General features: G+C 40.6%; 1 protein-coding gene across 2 annotated transcripts; it reads left to right on the forward strand.

Annotated features, from left to right (window-relative positions):
• The first annotated feature begins 2,395 nt into the window (after nucleotides 1-2,395).
• Nucleotides 2,396-21,842, forward strand: Amd1 (adenosylmethionine decarboxylase 1). 2 transcript variants are annotated; one of them, XM_004873990.4, is made up of 9 exons: nucleotides 2,396-2,830; nucleotides 14,744-14,830; nucleotides 15,516-15,642; nucleotides 16,997-17,099; nucleotides 18,468-18,510; nucleotides 18,604-18,748; nucleotides 18,856-18,948; nucleotides 19,033-19,188; nucleotides 19,653-21,842. In XM_004873990.4, exons 1-9 carry the CDS (start codon nucleotides 2,721-2,723, stop codon nucleotides 19,791-19,793), a joined length of 1,005 nt encoding a protein of 334 aa, XP_004874047.1. In that variant the 5' UTR covers nucleotides 2,396-2,720; the 3' UTR covers nucleotides 19,794-21,842. The 2 variants fall into 2 exon arrangements, with proteins under 2 accessions (XP_004874047.1, XP_087064873.1); XM_087208747.1 differs by having other exon boundaries at nucleotides 17,018-17,099; nucleotides 19,653-20,493.
• The last annotated feature ends 245 nt before the right edge of the window (nucleotides 21,843-22,087 follow it).

The raw sequence follows: 22,087 nt of genomic DNA on the forward strand, positions 1-22,087 counted from the left end.
ACCTCTCATTCTTGTGTTAAAATCCTATTCCGAAAGGAATAGTATTAAAATGGGGTCTTTGGGAAGTAATTAGGTGGAGGATGGAATCCTCCTGAAGGGATTAGGTTCTCTCGATGACCTTCCCCCATGTGAGGAGACAGGAAAGAGGGCCCTCAAGGGAATCCACCTATGTTGGCACACTCATTTTAGACTTTCATCTTTAGAGCTGGAAAAATCTGATAGTATTAAAAGGTGGGGCTTTAAAAAGATGGTTAGTTGATAGGGGCTCCAGGTCACATATGAGTTTGTTTTTGTGGGGTTTTTAAAAAAAGTATTCTTTATTTATTAATACTGGGTGTTAATACATTTTTTAAAAATGTATTCTTTCTTTATTAATACCGGGTGTTAAACCCAAGGGCGTGGCACTAAGCCACATCTCCCGACCACCACCTCCCTTCAGTAACCCCCCCTCTTATTTTTTTGTTTTGAGACAGACTCTCACTAAATTGCCCAGGCTAGGTTCAAATTTGCAATCCTCCTTTCTCTGTCTCCCAGAGTGTTGGGATTACAGGCCTGCATCCTGCTCAGTGAAATATTTAAGCAAAAATTAACTGACTAATTTAGTAAAAAGTACAAGGGATTCTGAGCTTCAAGAGAATGATGCTTAAGAAAAATGACATATTTTACAAAGGAACAATCCAGTTCATAGGTACTATTTAAATTATCCTATATCAAATTACCAAAGAATTACCTTGCCAAGATTCTTGGCACTTTTATAGTAACTTAAATTACATTGGGAAAAATCATAATAGTAATTGAAACACAACTAATTATAAGCAATTATAAGCCAAATTATGTTTATACCCCAATTAGTGTTTGAGGTGGTTTAGTAGGCAGATCTTTCATTTCTATAAGCAACCATCAAATAAATGAATAGCTTGTAAAACACAGAAATACTCCTTTTATCTTTATTCCAAGTATAACAACCACATCCTCTTTTATTAAAATGAGCAACATTTATTATTTTTTGTCCCAATCCCCAACGTGAGTTGGAGGCTTTAAAAACACGGCAAATGAAGTATATGTAGCAACTCACAACATAGCTTCTTTCAGCAGGTTTCATGGAGACAGGTGAGCCCATGTTTCTGAAAGACAAGTACTACCCAGCAGGTTATCTACAGGGCAGACTCTAACCATGTCCTTTTCAGTATATTTTTCATGCTGACACTACCTATTTCACATTGAGGCAAATTTTTTGGTTTTTTTTTCCTCCCTCCTAAGGATAACAGGCAAATCATTTTGTCTGGTGAAAATGGTAGTTTTTATATCGGGCTGGGTTTTTTTTCTCCAGTATTTCCGAGTAAACCATAACTTTGTTACTGCAGTTTTGCCACCCCAAATTAAACTGACTACAACTGTTTTATATTTTGTTAATTAGTGAAATGTTAGATTGATATTCTTGAAATCACTATTAGTGATAGGTCTGGAATCCCTGTTATGTTAATTTCCATGTGAATCCTCCTTAAGAGAGAGGTGATAGCATTGTAAATTTGGGGGGTTGGGAGGAACAGCTCTCAATTAGTTCGTCTGTTTAAAACAATTTAAAAGATATATTATCAAATAACCTCAGATTACAAATCTAGTCTCTAGAATTAGTTTCACAGAACCGATTCCCGCCCGTTGACCTCAGGGGTGCTGCTGAACTCAGCCAATTCCGAGCCTCGGTGAGGGGCATGGTGGGAGGTAGGTAGAGCCAGAGCCCTCCCAGGCCCAGCGCCACGTTGCTTTCCCTTTTGAAATAGGGAGTCAACGCTTCTGGCTATTGTGCAAACAGGTCGAGAGCTGCGTTTGTTTGCACATCAGATAACGCGTGAGCGGAATTAAAGTGCTATCTAATTCTACCCCCGTAACGTGTACGTCACGGACAAATGGTGAGTTTTAATGCCTTGGCTGTGTTCGCCTCGGGGAAACACTTCCAAGAATGGCCAAGTCCCTCAGCAGTCGCGGAGAACTGCACAGGATCACAACCACATCGCCAACCCCGCGCTGAGGCCCGCCGAGCCCCCTAAGGACGCACACATGTTCCCTAACCAGTGGTTCTCTGTAGCGCCATACAGCTTCTCCTTACTCCGTTCTCGCTCTCCCCACCCACTCCGATTCAACCCCAGGTTCCTAGTCCCCGGCCGGATAGCACAGCGCAGTCTCCCGCTCAGGGGACAGCGATAGCTCCATCCGCACCGCAGCGGGTAGTTCCCGGCACTCCCCGTAGGCCCACCGCCAGCCAGTCGCCGTTCTTCGGGGATGGATTGACAGGGGAATGCCCCTATGAATCTGGGGGGGGGGGGCGGGAAGACTACGTCACTTCCTGGCCTTTCGAAGAGACATCATATATAAGGCCCTGCGCTCACGCACCATCCTCGCTTACACAGTATGGCCGGCGACATTAGCTAGCGCTCGCTCTACTCTCTCTAACGGGAAAGCAGCGGACTACAAGAGACTGAACTGTATCTGCCTCTATTTCCAAACAGACTCACGTTCAACTTTCGCTCAAACAAAAAAGCCGGGAAAATTTTATTAATCCTTTTTTTAAAAAAGTTAATATAAAATTATAGCAAAAAAAGGAACCTGAACTTTATAGCAACACGTCTGGAACAATCCGCAGCGGCGGCGGCAGCGGCGGGAGAAGAGATTTAATTTAGTTGATTTTCTGTGGTTGTTGGTTGTTCGCAAGTCTCACGGTGATGGAAGCTGCACATTTTTTCGAAGGGACCGAGAAGCTGCTGGAGGTTTGGTTCTCCCGTCAGCAACCCGACGCCAGCCAGGGATCTGGGGATCTTCGCACTATCCCGAGGTGGGTGCCCGGGACTCCGGGCGACAAACCTGGGCCTAAGGGTCGTCGCCGCCTGTGGGCACCAGACTCGAGCAGGGGGCGGCTGCCTCAGCCTTCGGGTGGGCCGGACCCGTGGGCGGCCGTGGAGGATGCGGTTTGGGGGGAAGCGGCCGCGTCCACCCGGGAGGGAGAGCCGGCTTCTCCCGCCGCCGCCGCCGCCGCCGCCCGGCGGTTGTGCCCTGGGGGAGGGGAGGAGGCGGGCGCGGCCGCGTGTTCAGGTGGCGTCTCCGCAGGGCGGCGCCTCCCGGCTCTTCGCTGGGTAACTGGCGGCCAGGGCCCCGGGGTGAGGACCGCGCCTCGGGCAGGCAGGTGTGGCTCGGCCGGCTAAGTCAGGCGCTAATTCGGGCGTGCCCGTCTCTTGAAGGGGGAGCGAACGGGACTCTGCGCCGCGGGCGCCGAGCAGGGTTCTGCGTCCCGGGGAGGGGCTGGCGAGCAGGCCTCCAGCCACCGACGAGGCGGACAGCGCGTGGTGCCCGGGCGGCGCGAATTGGGCGGGAGCGGCCATGTCGCAGTACCTGAGCCTCTCCGCCGCCCGGACGCTCTCTGCACCGGGCGTTTTCGAGGAGGTGGGCGGACCGCAGGATTCCAGGGAGAGGCCGCAGAACCGCGGAACTTTTGCTCTGAATCTCTTGACCTTGGGTCGTGTAACCTGTTACGGAGTCCGAGAGTCGGAGGAGGAAGCGCAACCGAGTTTTCTCCGCCCGAGAACTGCGAAGTGCGGAGAGGTCTGCCTGAGGTCACGGGACGGAGGCCCAGGACAAAATACCTTTAACGCCTTAAGCTGAACCAGAGGATAAGGAGCCCCCCTCGCACGGCCGGCAGTCACGTGCGAGTGAGCTTCCTAGATCGCGCGAGGGAACCCTTTTAGTGGTCTTGCTGTGGGAATCTAACCAAGCGCCTAGAAAAGCGCAGGCTATACTGAGGACGCTTGGGCCCTGTTCCCGGCGGCAGTCCTACCGGTAGCAACCCTTTGCCTTCCTTTGCTTCTCCACCGGTTTCCTCGGGCTCCGCTGCGCACAAGTGCGGGGAGGGTGGCGGAGGGAGCGGCGTGGCCCGCTTCTTTCAAAGGCTTTGACCAGTGAGTTCCAGGGCCCTGCGGAGAGCCTGGCCCCAGGGTGTGAGCCAATGGAATGTTGGCTGTGCCTGCAGCCGACCCCTGACAAAAGCTACTGCAGGAGAGAATCCGGGCGGCCACGTGGTGCCGAGATTTTAAGGCACGTCGGGAAAGGCAGTTACTATTAATTTCTTGAATGCCTGCATTGTAGGAAAAAACCATCTTGGTAGCAAAAAATGTAACAGGCTTCATTTTTTAAGTTTCATGCAACACTTAGGATGTTTAGCTTACTATGTGCCAGGCACAGCTCTAAGCCTTTTATATATATCATAGGAAGAAGTTACTTTTTCATAACCACGGGGAAACGCAATACTTTTTTTTTTTTTTTTTTTTTTTTGGCACTGGGGATCGAACTCAGGACCTTTGCGCTTGCCAGGCGGGCCTCGGCACCACTAAGCTAAATCCCCAGCCCGGAAGCTTAATACTTTTTGACCCTAACCCATTAGCCTTCTGTTTTTAAATAGCAAAAATTTGAAAACCAGAAAGTCCTTATTTATGGTTTTTGCTTCACAACCTGCCTCCAGTGTCCTTTATTTTTTTGGTACCGGGGATCGAATTCAGGACCTAAATCCCTGTACCCCCCCCCAGTGTTCTTTAAAAATGTGAATAGATTATAAAGCTCATGGTTAAACAGATTAACAGACTGGGTTAAAATAAACAAGTAAATCTGTTTATGAAGCAAGTTAAGCAAAAGGGTACAGAAAGAATTAAGACTGAAGACCTCAAATACCGGGGGTTGTAGCACACGTCTGTAATCACAGCATGCCTGTAATTCCATCCCTATGGAGACTGAGGCTGGAAGTTCCCCACGAGGGGAGCCTGAGGCCAGCCTGAGTTAGATCCCTGGTACCAAAAAAAAAAAAAAAGGCTGAATACCTCAGCTATCCAAAGAACATAACTGCAGATAATAGCAAAGATGCAGAACAGTATCTAGCAGTATACCTTTTTAAAACTGATGCAGGAAGAAATGGAAAACAAGATAGTCCTCTAACAATTGCATAGTCATTAATCTCACAAAAACTCGAGGTCCAGATTATTTCACCTAGAGTGTGATAACATTTAAGGAAAAAAATCATTAATATTGCAGTATTTTCCAAGAAATAGGGTGAACATAGTTCCCAGATCTTTTTGTGGTTAGCATAACTTTGACATCAAAACTTGAGAGACATCTCTGTGTAGTGCATGGCCTGTAATCCTAGCAGTAAAGGAAGCTGAGGCAGGAAGATAGCAGGTTGAGGCCAGCCTGAATTACAGTGAGACCCCGTCTCAAAAACCTTGACAAGGGCTGGGGATTTAGCTCAGTGGTGCTGCTCATAGCAACTTTGTAGTTACCTCCCAACTGGAAACAAATCTCTTATTAACTGGCAGATGATAGAGAGTGTTATGCATCCATATAATGGAATACTACCCAGAAAAAAGAAGGAACCATTGATACATACAAGATATGAATAAATAACAATGTAAACAGTTATGATGGATGAAAGAAGCCAGACAAAAGCACAGGTGTAAGCCTTTATTTCAGTAAACTCTAGAAAATCCAAACTAATCTGACAGAAGCCTAGTCATTACCTGACCATGGGATGAAAGGAGAGATGGGTTACAAGAGTATGGGGGACCTTTTGGGGGTTCATTTTGGGTGTATGGGATTGAATGAACATTTTTTTTCATAGCATTTTTTTAACCCAGGGCCTTGCACATGCTAGGCAAGCCCTCTGCCAGTTGGATCTAACTGTCCTATCTACCACTTTTAGTTTTTCAGATGTGTATTAGAAATATTTTGTGCAGGTTCCTTTTTCATACTTACAGTATCATGAGGATTTTTAGAAAGCCCAATTTATTATTTTTCTTTTTAATGACTAGAAGCCTAACATGGTGTCACACCCCTGTAATCCCAGCACTTGGAGGCTGAGGCAGGAGGAGGATGGCTGTGAGTTTGAGGCCAGCCTCGAGTGAGACAGTTTCAACTAAAAAAAAAAAAAAAGACTAGCTGTTTTTCTGCCCTATTTAAGACATCTTTACTCACCTGGAGGTGTGGAAGGTGTCCCCCCCCCCAAGATACTTTTTTTTTAACCTTTCATATTTAGATCAGCAATCCATCTGTAATTGCTTTTGTGTGTGGTAGGAAGAACTAGAAAGCACTTTAAGCAAAATTGGCCCATCTTTCCAAGCTTTAATGTCAACTAAAGCTGGGAACCTCTTGAATTTTCAAATACTTCTTACCCTCTTACCCTCTAGTAGGCTGATGAATATAATTCACCCTGAGTATAATCAGAATTAGCTAATAGTGAGTTTTTGGTTTTTTAACTAATTTCTCAAGTGAGAGGGGTACATTGTATAGACATTTTTAGGGAAATATTGGCTGGTGTAGCTTGGGTTAGAGAATATTATTTAACATTACACTGGAAGAAGAGCAGCAGTAATGGATGATCTCATTGGATTTCTTCACACAGTATTTGAAGTTGAAATACAAAAACGATACCCCGTGCACACTTGTAATGAATGCCTTGTAATCTCAGCGCTTTGGAGGCTGAGGTGGGAGGATAGAGTTTGAGACTGAGTCCAAAAGTACTAAATAAGCTTTTTCTAAAAATAAGAAATGGCAACTTTGAAGAGGAAGTCAGAAAGTAAAATTTGGTGAGAAAAGGTAGTAATCGGATTTTTCAGGGCTGTAAGGTTCTTTTTGCTTTTCTTGCTCATCTTAGTATATGAAATAAATTTAGTGGAGAAGAGGATAAATGTTTTGGGAATGTTAGTTTTATTTTTAAACTTATATGAAAGTATGAAAATGAATCTAATGTTGAAAGTAACATTTAGAATTGGTGAAATATTCTGTTCTTACCCAGCTTTACAAATTTTATAAATTAAAACAATTTTCAGTAAAAGATGGGGCAGTTGCAAAGATAGAAAATCACATCTGCATTAACATTCTGAACCCTTAATTTGACTGCATCATTGCACAATATTACAGTTTAGGCCATTTACACTGAAGGAATTATAATTGCCAAAAAAACTTTTAGTGTAAATGTTTTGGAGTGGAAGAGCTTCCTATTAATGAATTCAGCTCTTCATTGTGTTCCTCCCAACAGTTCAAAAAATTTCAACTGTTGTTTCTAAAACACCTATACTTTAAAAAGCGCACATTCAAAGTAGTTACTATACTGGTAGAGACTTAAATTTGGGATAAAAATTGAGATAGATAATTTAATACTGATTATAATTAGCAGTGTTTTTTGAGTAAAGAGGGGAGTTCTAGTTCTCTGGATGTCTGAATTAACTGCCCTGGAAATGCATCATCAGAATCAAACTTCTAGTGAGTTGTAGGCTTTTTGGATTTTTGAGACAGGGTCTTACTACTGTATGTAATTCAGGTTGGCCTGGAATTTATAGCCCAGGCTGACCTGCCTTGGCCTCCCAAATCCTGGGATTACAGATGTGCCCCACCATGTTCTAGGCTTTTTGTTGTTGTTGTTCAAGAATAAATCTCATGATTAGGGTGCTTTTAACCCAAAAGCTACTACTCTGGGTGTAATATGGTAATGAGAGTGTCTGAGACTTCAATGAACTGTGAGCTAAGGGTGTAGAATTAGGAAGCTTCCGTGTGGCTTCGGACAGTAAGAGGCTACATTGAGCTTTGAAGCTAGGCATTTTTACTTTAGAAAGTAATATGTAATCCAGTCACCTGGAAGCTTTTTATATACAAATCCCTAGGCAACACTCAGAATGAATCTGACTCAACTAATAGGACTTCTGAATCTGCATTTTGCAGACTTTTCAGGTGATTGAGTATAACCCTGCACTTGCTTTGAAGAGTTCCTTCTGTATGCTAGCAACATTCTGTGTTCTCGTTTTTTTATTTTTGTTCTGAGATAGCTTTGTAGCACAGGCTGACCTCAAACTCCCAGCAATTCTTCTGCCTCAGCCTCCACCCAGGCTTCATTATCATTTTAATGTGCATTTTTGTGGCTGGAAACCATCTTTTCATATGCTTATTGACTATTTGCATTATTTTGGGATTGTCAATTTAAGTCCTTTTGCTCACTTTTTATTTCTTTTTTTTTTTTTGGTACCAGGGATCGAACTCGGGTCCTTGCGCTTGCGCAGCAGACGGCGAAACCACTGAGCTAAATCCCCAGCCCTTTTTTTGCTCACTTTTTAATCTTTTTTTTGTTAGGTCATGGGTGTTTTACTGTTAGATAACCCCTTATTAGATGTGATTTGCAAATATTTTCTTCCATTCTGTAGGGTTTTTTTCACTGTTTTGTGAAATGTTTAATTTTGTATTTGTCTGACACATTTATGTTGTCTGTGCCTCTTGGTATCATTATCAAGACAAATCAAGTGTCCTGAAACTGCCTGGCATGGCGCCACATGCCTGTAATTTCAGCACTCTAGGAGGCTGAGGCAGGATTGTAAGTTTGAGTTCAGGCTGGGCAGTTTAACAAGATCTTGTGCAGAGGCCCTGGGTTTAATTACCAGTTGGGAGGGGGGTGTTGTAAACTTATGGACACCTAGGCTTTTTTTCCCCTTGTCATTCCCTAAACAATAACATTCTTCAATTCTGTTGGATATTATAATTGATCTAGAGATGCTTTAAATTACATGGGAGGCCTGAAATCCCAGCAGGGGCCCAAGGAAATCGCCCTGAGTTCAAGGCCACCCTGAAGTACATAGAAGACCCTATTCCAAAGAATAGCAAACAAAAGTACATGGGAGGCTGTGCCTAGGTTATAACAGACTTGAGCATCCTCATTTTGATATCTGTGGAAGGTAGGGTTCTGTAAGTAGTCCCCCATAGATACTGAAGGATGCTTTATAAAACTTTAATTCTTTGTTAGTATATTGGTACTAAACTGTCTTAGCAGGTCGTGTTCTCTTATTTTGTAAAGATCTGTTTTGCTCTCAGCAGAGAATAAATTGCCAGATCTCCTGCAACCCCTTCTATCTAACAGGTTTAATTATGTAAAGAATGATTCAGAAATGAGAACTGAATTAAAGCATACATTGACTGGCCTGGGTTGTACTGTGTTGGAGCCCTCATTTTAGCAGGTACACAAAGTCCACCCCTTTCTCTGTGCTCCAGTCACAAGCTGTTCTCTCTTTTTAGGAATAGAGCACTATATACTTTTATCTCCCCAAGACATTTGAGAGTGAATGAGAACTTCATAAACATGTTGAGACACAACATATGTAAAGTTTGACTGTCTTTTGAATACTGGAGTGATGTCATCCTGCCCAGATGTCCCTAGTCCCCCTCTTCAGCTTAGAAGTCACCCTCTTACCTTTCCAGACTGTTACCAATTAGAACCTTTCAATACTCAATCCCTCTAGGGTCTTTACATGCAGGTAGGAACTGTTTCTATCTCCAACACCTAGCCCAGTTGATAACATCTGGCAATAATGACTCATTACATTTTACACACTGGCTGGAAAATAACAGCCTGAATGTTTTGTTTTTGGTACTGGGGATCGAACTTGGGACCTTGTGCTTGCAAGGCAGGCACCAGAACCACTGAGCTAAATCCCCGGCCCCAGCCTGAATTTTTTAAGATCTAAAAAGTGCTCTTTGCTCTCTCTAGTCCACGGCTCTTCTGCTTTTTTTTTGGTACTGGGGATCGAACTCTGGTCCTTGCCGCCAGGTGGTGAAACCTCTGAGCTAAATCCCTGGCCTGATTCTTCTGCTTTTAGAAAGGATTCTCCTGCTTTATAGTTGTGGGAATCTGCCTGGCCACCACAGCTGCTAGAGGACTCTATGGATGATGAAAACAGCAGGATCGTATTGAAAGAGGAGTGTGGGGAGTTCCCCTCACTTTTCTGGCCCAAAGGGGCTCCTTTCTTTGCAGACCAGAAATAAGGCCTCTCTTGGAGCTCTTCTTGTTTGCACCTGATATGTAGTTTAGGATTTTAGGCTGCTTGAGACCAGCCCAGCAATACCAGAGAGAAATGGAGGGGGAAAGAAACAAAAAAGGAAAGTCAGCTGCTGCTTCAGTGGTAGCGAACCTATGGTACATGTACCACAGTCAGCTGTTATCATTGAGAGCTCTAAAAGGTTTGCTATTATTACTGGCCTAACTAATGTTCATTTGACTACACTGCATTCTATCCAGTTTTTGTTTTTAAAAGAATAGGTCTGCTTGCATTGCCCAGGCTGACCTGAACCCCTGAGCTCTCAATAATCTACTTCAGCCCTCCCGGTAACAAGACTGTAGTCACTACTGCTGCACTTGACTCTGCTCAGGGTTTTCTAGTTACATGTAGTAAGAGGCAGTGCTTCCTCTATGTCCACAAACCAAAATGCTTTTGTACTCATTTACTCATCATTAGTTGATAAACTGCATCCAAACCTTTCCTTGACCTGATAGTAATGCTCAAGCATTTTCAAGAATTTTTTCAGGCACGGCATGACAGTGCGTTTGCTTTAAACACTGTAAGACATAGTCTTGGCAGCCAAATGATTATGAAGACATGGGAGCTGCTGGTCTTAAGAAAAATGAAAGACAGAACTTTGAAATCAATACAGTGCAATACATGTGTGTAAAAAATGAAAAACCAGCTCTGGAGCAATTGAATTTCAGCACAAATTATTTTATCATGCTTCTGTGCTGAGAATAAGTCTTTTGTAAATAAAGCTTTATTGGAACATGGCCACACCCATAAATTGGGTTATTCTCTCCCTATAGGGACAGAGCTGAATAGTTCAAACATAGCCTGTCTGCATTGCAGAATTTTAAATTTACTCTCTAGCCTTTTATAGAAAGGTGGCTGGCTCCTGTTTTAGAGGAAAGTTTTTGATGAACCACTACCACCACTCACTGCTTGCTGTCCACATAAATGATGGGAAAGATAAAAGTGCTTTATACAGTCAGCGAAGGCATTTTCTTAAATCATCTATGACTAGAATGTCATATCAGTGTCCACTAGTGATAGTAGAAGGTATCTCCTTGGTTCCCAAATGTTTCACAAAGATAATTATAAACTGTTTTTACAAAACTGTTCTGTTTGGTAGTTCTTGGCACTATACATTGTAAACAGAGTTCAAAAAATCAAACACAAATTACAAAGCTGAAGAAAAAGATAAGAAATTTAGAATGTATTCACGATTACAAGATCACCTAATACTGATGTAATGATTAGGAAAACTTTTTTTGAGTCAAAAAATCTCAGTAGTTCAGGGGGCCTTGAACTTTTGTAGTCCTCCTGTCTCCCTGGTCCTGGGATTATAGGTGTGCACCACCATGTCTGGCTCATGATTGGAAACTATTAAGCTATTCAAGAACATAATTCTTGGGGTCTTGTAAAACATAAAGAAACACATAGGAGGGCTGGGGATTTAGCTCAGTGGTTTCGCCGCCTGCTGCGCAAGCGCAAGGACCAGAGTTCAATCCCTGGTACCAAAAAAAAAAAAGAAACACATAGGTAAAGTATTTCCTGGTTTGAATTGCTTTTATTTGCATTTTCTGAACTATTTATTTACTGAGACACACAGTCTTACTATATGGTATGGGCCAGCCTTGAACAACCTCTTGTGGAGCCTGGGCTGGCCTTTAATTTGTGATACTCTTTCATTTTCCTAACTGTGGAATTACAGACATGTACCACCACCCTTAGCTACTTTTTCTGTTTTTAAGCGCTGTTTCCTCATTGACCTAACACTTTCACAGCAGGGCTGTAATTTTTTTCCTCAATACTGGGTGGCTCTGAACCATCAGTGGCCACCTGATGGGAGATACTCATGCATGTACTACTGCTGGTTCAAGCCAGCAAAAACATGTTAAGTCTGTTTCTCAACTGGTATGATTTTGCAACCCAAGAGATACTTGGAGACATTTTTGGTTGTCACAACTGGGATGGGGGTGCTGCTGCTGCTGCTGACATGTCAGGGTACCTACTGCTGCACAATACAACAAACAGGACAGTCACTCCTACAACAAAGAATTACAGTATCTGGACTAAAATCTTAAAGATACTGAGGTTAAGAAACCTTAATTTAACTTCAGCAGCAGGTACTGAAATATCCATAGTATGATCAAGGATTATGAAAAATAACTCCAAAGAAATAGATGCTCTTTACTGATAGTTAATAGATTGGGTGATCTTATTTACTGCCTGAAAAGCAGTACTTCAGTATCATTGCCACATGTTATAATTAACAAGTTCTCGTTAATGGCTGGGCATAGTGGTGCATACATAAATCCTATCACTCAGGAGGCTCAGGCTGTCCTGGACTGGACTACATGTTAGGATTCAAAGAAAGGTCTGGAAATGCTTGAATTCCTAAGATACTCCTGCCCTAACTCTCCAGTAGCTGGGACCACAGGGACACAGGCACCACAATGTCCAGTGTCTACTATACTTCAAATCTGGTTTAGTTTGCCTATAATACCTAATACAGTGTAAATGCTATTAGATAATTATTGCACTGCATTGCTTAGGTAATCATGGCAAGAAAAGTCTGTGTTCATTACATATGCAATTTTTTTCAAATATTTTCAATCCAAGGCTGATTCAATGCTTGCAGAGCCCATAGAGGGTTAACTATACTATTTTTTCCTATACATATATATCTATGATAAAGTTTAATTTATAAATTAGTCACAGTAAGAAATTATTATAGCTAATGATAAGGTGGATGAATTGTAACAGTGTAACATGTGGTGGGTTTTTTTGTTTGTTTTGTTTTGTTTTTTTGGTACCGGGGATTGAACTCGGCCTTGCGCTTGAGAAGCAGGCGGCGAAACCACCGAGCTAAATCCCCAGCCCTACATGTGGTTTCTTGACATACCTTACTATGCCTTCCTGGGCTTTCTTGTGATGGTGTGGGATGCTGCCATGCCTGTGTGCCCAGATGACTTGGGGTGAGTGATGTAGGCACTCATTGTGAGGTGCTGTTAGAAGGCCTGCTGATGTTATCTGAAGACTTCTTAGTGTCCTGGATCATCAAGAGGGACATTGTTGGCAAGTATGTGAAACCATAGATTATGAAGCTGCTACTACTGAGGAGGAAGTGGCAGAAAAAAGGATTTGTTAGTATGTCCACTGAGAAGAGAATGTGTGCAACAGTGCTAAATTCTGGTAACAGCCCAGCATGGTGGCACATGCCTGTAATCCCAGCAGTTGGGAGGCTGAGGCAAGAGGATCACTTCAAGTTCAAGGCCAGCCTGAACTGCATAGTGAGACCCTATCTCAAAAACAAAAAAAAATTTTTTTAAGGAAGTAATATCGACAGGCCTGAAATCAATAAACTCTAAAGAGAACTCTGCTCAAATTCCACTTAATGCTTCTAACACTTAAATCATAGGTTTTTGTGATGCTGAGGATTGAGCCTAGAGGCTTGCACATGCTAGGCAAGTACTCTACCACTGAGTTACATTCCCCAGCCCTTTTTATTTTTTATTTGTGAGACAAGGTCTTACCAGGCTGGCCTCAAACTTTTGATCTTCCTGGCTCAGCTGCTTGTTTTTGGTGGAGTTTTTGTTAATTGTTTTTTGTTTTTGTTTTTGTTTGAGAGAGGGTCTAAGTCTCCATGTTGCTCGGGCTCAAACTATTGATCTTCCTGCCTCAGCCTGCCACAGTACTGGGATCACAAACATGTACCCCCATGCCTGGCAGCATTTGAATTCTTAGTATCTAGTAGGTGATCTTCTTTTCCGCCAGGTAAAGAAACCAAGCCAGGGATAACAGTTTTTTTGAGACAGGGTTTCGCTGTATAGTTCAGGTTGGTCTTGAATTCGCAGCAGTCCCATGATTCAGCTTCCCATGTGCCACCACACCCAGCAGGGTTAACTTTTCAAGACAGGAAATAATAGCTTTCATGAGAGCCTCATATTTCCCTTAAATCTGGGTATTCCTTTTTGCTTTAAAGTAAATTGTAGAGTTAGGATACTTGTAGTCTTGAAATACAACTTTTACTAGAAATATGAAGCTCAATGCTACTGCTGGACTACCTTAAGAGAATTTTTTCTTTTAAGTTGAGTTACTCATAAATGCTGATTGCAACTTTTTTCTCACCAAGACAACAAATTATATGTACTGAATTTTAGAGACTGGGCCTCAGTATATTACTTGGGCTAGTCTTGAACTTACAAGCTCAAGTGAGTCTCCTTACCTTATCTTTCTATGGAGCTGGAATTACATTTGTGCGGTGTTTGTGTTTTAAGGGGGTTGTACCATATTTTATTTGAAAAGGCAAAAACCATGGCCCAGTAAAAATGTGTGTGTGTGTGTGTGTATTTTCCTGTATAAACAGGTTGCCTCATATTCCCAGGATCTTACTGGTGTGCTGACAGTTTTTTTGTGAATGCTTCTAGACTTGGTGATTTGATAGCAGGCAACAATACCTACACATATAAAACTAATGAGGGCTGGGGATTTAGCTCAGTGGTTCTACCGCCTGTCTCGAAAATGTAAGGTCCCGAGTTCGATCCCTGTACCAAAAAAAAGAGACTAATGACTTGCTCATTCTGTCAGGTTTTTAAATCTTCCAATTTGATTGGTGAAATAGTGCCTTAATTTTTTTTTTTTTTGGCAGTGCTGAATATCAAACTGAAATCCTCTTCACATAGCAAAATATATCTCTTTTCTGGATATATTAATACAAGCTATTAAAACAAACTAAATGTATAAGAAAAGTAGAAGCAATGTAATAAGGAAAAACTATGACAAGAGAAAATGTAGTCTTAGGAAAATTCTTAAGTGCTAGATAGAGCTTTGTTATTTTTATGAGAATAAGCAATATTATTAATTATGTTTTTGTTAAATAATAGATCTGAGTGGGATGTACTTTTGAAGGATGTGCAATGTTCAATCGTAAGTGTGACAAAAACTGACAAGCAGGAAGCTTATGTACTCAGGTAAGTCCTGTAAAACAAGTGTTGGGCACCGAATTTCAGTCCTAATCATAAACTTTCTATGAAATATCACATTGTTCCTCAATCTTAAAGGTTGTTTTGTTGGTACACAAAGGCCATTCAGCCATTTTATAGGTGCAGTTAATTTATTTAATAAATACTGTGAATACTTAATTCAAATGGTGATGGGCCTTGCATTAAGATCCAAAAGATATGTACTTTTTATTGTTTGGATTTGGTATAAACAGATGTCTATCAAAAATACTTAGCATGTGTTGTGCCCTGGGGGTGATAGTGATGAGCAAAACAAATATGCCTTTCCTCATGGAGTTTGTTATCTATTGAAAGATAATGGGATGGTTCCAGAAACAGCAGGTAAGAGTGGGTGGTGGTATAAGGTGATGTAAAGAATGTATTGAGTAAATAATGTTAGACATATACCAGGGACACTTTATTAGATTATTACTGTCAGCCATCTGGAGGCTTTTATATCCATATATATGAGGATATGTGTAAAGAGCTAATATGCTTTACGCCCAGCTCAGTAGAGGAAAAGGATACTAAATTAATTGCTTCCTTGGGATACTAACATTTAAAAGCACTAGCAAAAAATTATAGATGGTCTAAAAACAGGTTAATTGTATCCTTAGTACATAAATAATAATCTTACAACTTTTTTCAACTGCAGTGAGAGTAGCATGTTTGTCTCCAAGAGACGTTTCATTTTGAAGACATGTGGTACCACCCTCTTACTGAAAGCACTGGTTCCCCTGTTGAAGCTTGCTAGGGATTACAGTGGGTTTGACTCGATTCAAGTAAGTAATTAGAAATGTTATTTAAGCCATATTTTGGGGTATAACTATTAGGATTTTTATCCTGTGGTGTGCCTCGTAAATAAATGTGTATAACTCACAGCTTCAGTTAATACCTAAGAATGTGTGGCAAGATGGTCTCTTGGACAAGCTAAAGAGAACTGCAATATTTAGCCTTTTGGTCAAGAACAGTAGAAAATATGGAGGAAGCAGAGGATGAGTTATTGTGAAATTCAAATGGAAAAGAAGAAGACGTATTTCTACAGTTCTTGAGATGATTACTGTAAATACAGAGAAATGGGAGCTGGGCGTGTAGGTCAGTGGTAGACCACTTTACCTAGGATTCCTGAGGCCCTGGGTTTGATCCCTAGTGTCACCCCCATCCCCTAAAAGGATGATTTTATTAAAATTATCCAGACTTCATAATAGAGGGATATTTATAAGGACCAACAGTCAATATTAAATTTGTTTTCAAGAACTACAGAATTTCTAGTTAGGGTATAATTAATTTTCGTGTGTGTGTGTGTGTGTGTGTGTCTTTATTAGTAGATCAGCTCAGGCCCTGCCAACGCACCCAGGTTCGGCCTGTAGCTAGTGCACCCTGCAGCCGCTTGCTTGCCTTGGGGCTGAGCCGGTGAGGGGTTGGCACGTCCCTCCCTATGAGTCAGAAGGGCTGTTTCCTAGGGTTTTTTGTTTTTTGTTTTTTGTTTTTGGTACTGAGAATTGAACTCAGGACCTTGCACTTGCGAGGCAGGTGACGGAACCACTGAGCTAAATCCCTGGCCCTTTTTTTTTAACCTCTGGTTGTTGAATTCAATATTTTGTCTCATAAGAAAAAAAGATTGTCATTAGGAACTAACACAGTTTTTGTTTGTTTTTCCCTATTGCTAGGGATTGAAACCCAGAGCCTTGCTCATGTTAGGCAAGTGTTCAACCACTGAGCTAATAGTTTTTGTTGTTACCTATTGATCCCTGTAAGAAATCTAGAGCAATCTGTGCTTAAATTGGGTCACTGCCTCTTAAAATTAGATATACATGTATTTTCCACAAAATTTTGCTTAGCTATTAAAAAGCTCAGATAAAAACCACTGGTATAGAAAGAAAGGAACTTTCTCTGTGGTTGTTATGACTTTATTAGTAGATTGGACATTCTCTGTTTTAGGATTTTAAAATTACAATATGATAAGTTCATTATTACAAGACTAAACTAGTATCACTCAGATAGCTAATTTGTGTACTCCAGAAGTAGAAAATGTTTATAGACTTTTATATATATATAAATATTTTTGATAGAAATTGGTTGACAAATTTAGAAAAGTTTCTTAAAGTTGTCGTATATGTCTTTTTGTTTTTAAAGAGCTTCTTTTATTCTCGTAAGAATTTCATGAAGCCTTCTCACCAAGGGTACCCACACCGGAATTTCCAGGAAGAAATAGAGTTTCTTAATGCAATTTTCCCAAGTAAGTCTAAGAATTTAAACATATTTTGTTTTTGAAGTTAGAGAATATAACCTTTCAGAGATCTTGTTTATAAATTATATATAATTTGTGTATATAGAGAGAAAGTATGTGTTTTATGTATGAATGTACATGTACAAATGTAACACTATACATATATTGTCCATACTTTTTGTTGTTGTTGTTTTGGTTTTTTTGGTACCGGGGATTGAACTTGGGTCCTTGCACTTGCGCAGCAGGCAGCGAAACCACTGAGTTAAATCCCCAGCCCCATACTTTATTTTTAACTGCCTGGATGTTTCATCAGTGTAATAATAGTGATCTTTACAATAGCTTATAAATTTAGATATAGTTTTCCATCTCGGGTCATTGCTTTTGAAATAACAGAATAGGAAAATCATGGAAGCTAAGCACTGTGTCATGTGCCTGTAGTCCCCAGCTACTCAGGAGGCTGAGGTAGGAGAATCAGTTGAGCCCAGAGAGAAAGTTATGGCTGTACCTAGTTTCATATCTGTAGGACAGGGATAGTTCATCTTCACCTAGCCAGCATCTTAATTTCTGCCTGTCTCTGTGGTTCTTAACATGCAGATCAATATAGCCTATGACAGTACGAAGAAGAAATAACGCCTGTGTCTTCATAAATTTCTGCTGTTAAAATGAGTTCAGCTGGGCATGATATTGCACGCTTACAATCACAGCACTCTGGGAGGCTAAGGCAGGAGAATCATAAGTTCAAGGTTAGCCTGTGCAATTTTAGCAACCTGACGAGACCCTGTCTCCAAATAAAAAGGCCTGGGGACAGACAGCTCAGGGTAAAGGCCCCTAAGTTCAGTTCCAAGTACCACCCAAAAAAAGTGAGAAGAAGAGAGATTCCATCCCTTTACTAAGTTTTTGTTTACAAATATTAGGGAAAAAAGGTTATGTAATTCAACATCCTTATTTCCAACATGAGACTTAGAAGCTAAGATAATTTAATAACTTTGCACAGAGTCACTCAACAGGCATGATTTTTAAAAAATCAGGGTGCCAAGGTTGTGACTCAGTGGCACAATGCCTCCATAGCATGTGCAAGGCCCTAGGTTTGATCTTTAGCACCACAAGAAAAATCTGCCTTCCCTGCATCTAATATGAAACCATACTAGTCTGTATCAGAGTGGTGGATATTTAATGCTAATAGCTTCCAAGTGTTTATTTACTGTATTGTGAGGCTTTGAAGTAATATGAATAAGAAATTAATATAAAATGACTTGTAGCTGGGCATGGTTTTGCATACCTGTAATCCCAACACTGAGGAGGGGAAGGCAGGAGGATTATTACCGTCTCAAAAAAATTAAAATTACTTTTTTTTTTTACATTCTCTTCCCTCAATAGATGGAGCAGCATATTGTATGGGACGTATGAATTCTGACTGTTGGTATGTTTTGTAAATTTTTTGTTGTTGTCCGTAAAAGATTGATTTTAGACTACCAGTTGTCATTTTTAGAAACAATTTTTTGCTTTTATGTAGGTACTTGTATACTTTGGATTTCCCAGAGAGTCGAGTAATCAGTCAGCCAGATCAGACCCTGGAAATTCTGATGAGCGAGCTTGACCCAGGAGTTATGGACCAGTTCTACATGAAAGATGGTGTTACTGCAAAGGATGTCACTCGTGTAAGCAATTTCAGTAAAAACTGTTAGTTATTGCTAAGTCCTTCTGCGTCATTACTGTGTTTTTTGCTTAGTTTATTTTTCAGATTTATTTCCTTTTCTTTCTGTAGGAGAGTGGAATTCGTGACCTGATACCAGGTTCTGTCATTGATGCCACACTGTTCAATCCTTGTGGGTATTCAATGAATGGAATGAAATCGGATGTAAGTTGTTACAGCTCACTACAGTACTTATGTTAATACTTAAGTATGCTCTTCCCATTACTAACACAGAGCTATTTCTCCCAGGGAACTTATTGGACTATTCACATCACTCCAGAACCAGAGTTTTCTTATGTTAGCTTTGAAACAAACTTAAGTCAGACCTCCTATGATGACCTGATCAGGAAAGTTGTGGAAGTCTTCAAGCCAGGAAAATTTGTGACCACCTTGTTTGTTAATCAGGTAATGTGATTTATTAGCAACAGTGAACTCTAAAAGGAAATAAAGATAGTGAGGCCTGTCACAAAATGTATTTAAGATGGCACACATACCTAGTCACTCAGATATCCAGAGGTGGATGAGAAACCCTTATGTGTTAGGATCTTGCTAAGCTAATCTTAAACTTGTGATCTTCCTGCCTCAGCCTTCCAAGTAGCTGGGATTACAGCTGTGTGCTACCAAGTCTAGTTATTCTTTGTTTTCTATCTAATCAGTTTGATTGGTCTCCTGTTAATCCTGTTAATTTTCCTGCTGATAACCTGGTAGGGTACCACATGAAGCCCCACTGCACTGAGCCCATTAAAAGGAATCTAAGATAACTAAAATGCCCCAGTTTTATTAAGATTGAAAGCTATTGTGTAACTATTTTCTTTGAAAAAATACTTTGCAGACGGGAGCACTAATGGTTATTTTAATTTTTCTTCTAGAGTTCTAAATGTCGTACAGTGCTTTCTTCACCCCAGAAGATTGAAGGTTTTAAACGTCTTGATTGCCAGAGTGCTATGTTCAGTGATTACAATTTTGTTTTTACTAGTTTTGCTAAGAAGCAGCAGCAACAGCAGAGTTGATTAAGAAAAATGAAGAAAAAACGCAAAAAGAGAACACACATAGAAGGTGGTGGCTGCTTTCTAGATGTTGATACCAGGGGCTATGCTTTCCATAACCACCACCTTGTAGTTGCAGAAAGCCCTAGATGTAATGATAGTGTAATCATTTTGAAGTGTATGCATTATTATATCAAGGAGTTAGATATCTTGCATGAATGCTCTCTTCTGTGTTTAGGTATTCTATGCCACTCTTGCTGTGAAATTGAAGTGCATGTAGAAAAATTTTACTGTATGAAACTTTACAACACTTGTGAAAATAATTCAATTTGGTTCATGCACAGTGTAATATTTCTGCAGGTATCATCCAAGATTCCCCACAGACAAGGCTTTCGTCCTCATTGGGTGTTGGCCTCAGCCTAATAATCTGGTATTTTTCTGTTAAATTGCTGCCAGGATTTTACATCCAGTTACCTCCACTTTCTAGAACATATTCTCTAGTAATATTATTGAAACCAATTTCTACTTCATAAAAATGTTTTTGCAACAGCGATTAAAGTTTTTCTTCCATGAGTCAAGTCCTCCCGAGAAAATGGTTCCAGTTACTCATTTTGTGTATTACTGTTTTAATAATTGTTTCTGCATTTGTAGTCCTTGATTTCTTCCCTCACCATGGTGTCTTTCCCCCACCTCCAGGCCCCCAAATAAAAGCAATACACTGTTATACTGTGGGTTTATATATTAATCTTATACCCCAGATGGGATGTGGGAGGATGGGGTATGATCTCTTGGGGTTAATTTTCTTTTAAGGGGATGAGAATTGGCCTCCTTTTGAAGATGAGGGAGAAAATTGAATGTCTCCCCCAAAGAAACATCTCCACTGTTGATTAGCAAGCAGGGAAGACTAGATCCATAGAGTTTGTCGATTGAGATAAGGGTGTACTGGCTGAACTAGCCATCTGCTATTCTGTGCTTTTCAGTCAATGAAATTAAATTCTCATGGAGTACCATGCCTTTGTTTACTTGCTAAGTAGTGGTATAAATGGATTTTTGTTACCAAGTAGATATAAGCAGGCAGATTTAGCATGAAGACTGTCCTTGATTCATTCAGTAAGTCCAGTCAGGTTGGATCATTCACTCTTTTAGCAGTGATTGCCACTGATCTTCATACATAGTATAGTATAAATCAGTCCAAAGCAGAATTTTGGTGGCTTCTTCATTTGTGACAGTTGTGTGGTTTTGTGATGCATGTGAGTGTTCTGACTTGATCTATTACTATATAATTTTCATTTCACCATGGCATTCACAGGATCAAATAAATGGCTGTCCAGGTTTTTCAGATTTAACACTGTACCAGAATTTATGGATGGATAGATAATTAAAATTCCAAAAATATCTAGTAGGAAGTGACTAGAAATAGAAGCTTTCAAGAGTTGGCGTCTTTCAGCTATATTTGCAAATACTGTGATTTAAGCAACTGAGAAGATAGCAGAATTGGCTAAATTTTGTACTCATAATATTTTCTTGATAATGTCTGGATTGATGCAATGGTGTTTTTGTTCCTTCCGTATTTATAAACGAAACACCTTTTTTTAGTGTTTCTAAACAAAATCTACTTGGTTTGAAATCAAGTGGTTGGAACACTGTTTTGACTTTAATTTTAACACCATTGATTGAATGTTTCATTAAAGAAGCCTTCAGTCAACTTGATCAGTTTGATTCTGTAATGAGCACAACGCCTAATGTTTTGACTTGCTCGTTTGTGAGGACCAATGCTCAAGGTAGATTTTGGTTTTGAACAGTATCCCAGTAGCTTTGGTGACTATGGTTTGGGGTCTGATTCCCCCCTCCCCCCCAAATACCTAAGAATGCTAATGTTAAACTTGGCCAGGTTTGTGTGGAACAAACCCTAGAAAAATGAAAGCTGTAGATTGAATAGTAATCCTAGTGTAGTAGAGGAGGGAAAATTTTGGTGTCATAATTTCTCTTCTTTGGTGTTGGATTAAATCATCTGAAAAATATTTCTGTACCACAGTTTAAGCTTCAATAAAAGTTTGCTTAATTTTCTAGTGATATTCAGAAAGTTTTCTGTTGAACTCTTCTAAGTCTACTTGACCAAATTTTATAGAGGTCAAAAGTTTGAAGGTGGAAAGTTCCAATCTTTATAGATGAGCAGTTAGACATGGGATGGGAGATTTCATATATGCTTATTTTTATTAAACTAGAACATTTATTAAGCTTGGTCATATTGCCAGGCAGGTACATATGTCAATGTTTGGGGTGGAGGTTGGTGGGTTTTGTGGTACTGAGGATTGAAC

Source organism: Heterocephalus glaber, unplaced genomic scaffold (genome assembly GCF_053883595.1).
Source record: "Heterocephalus glaber isolate CG9 unplaced genomic scaffold, H.glaber_assembly_v1.0 deba00000942, whole genome shotgun sequence".
NCBI lineage: Eukaryota > Metazoa > Chordata > Mammalia > Rodentia > Bathyergidae > Heterocephalus > Heterocephalus glaber.

Bases quoted from the DNA above. Each gene is read 5' to 3' on its own strand.
- Amd1 (XM_004873990.4), top strand. From the start codon at position 2,721: ATGGAAGCTGCACATTTTTTCGAAGGGACCGAGAAGCTGCTGGAGGTT. The intron at 18,511-18,603 runs GTATGTTTTGTA...GCTTTTATGTAG, and splicing joins CGTATGAATTCTGACTGTTG to GTACTTGTATACTTTGGATT. The intron at 18,949-19,032 runs GTAAGTTGTTAC...TATTTCTCCCAG, and splicing joins TGAATGGAATGAAATCGGAT to GGAACTTATTGGACTATTCA.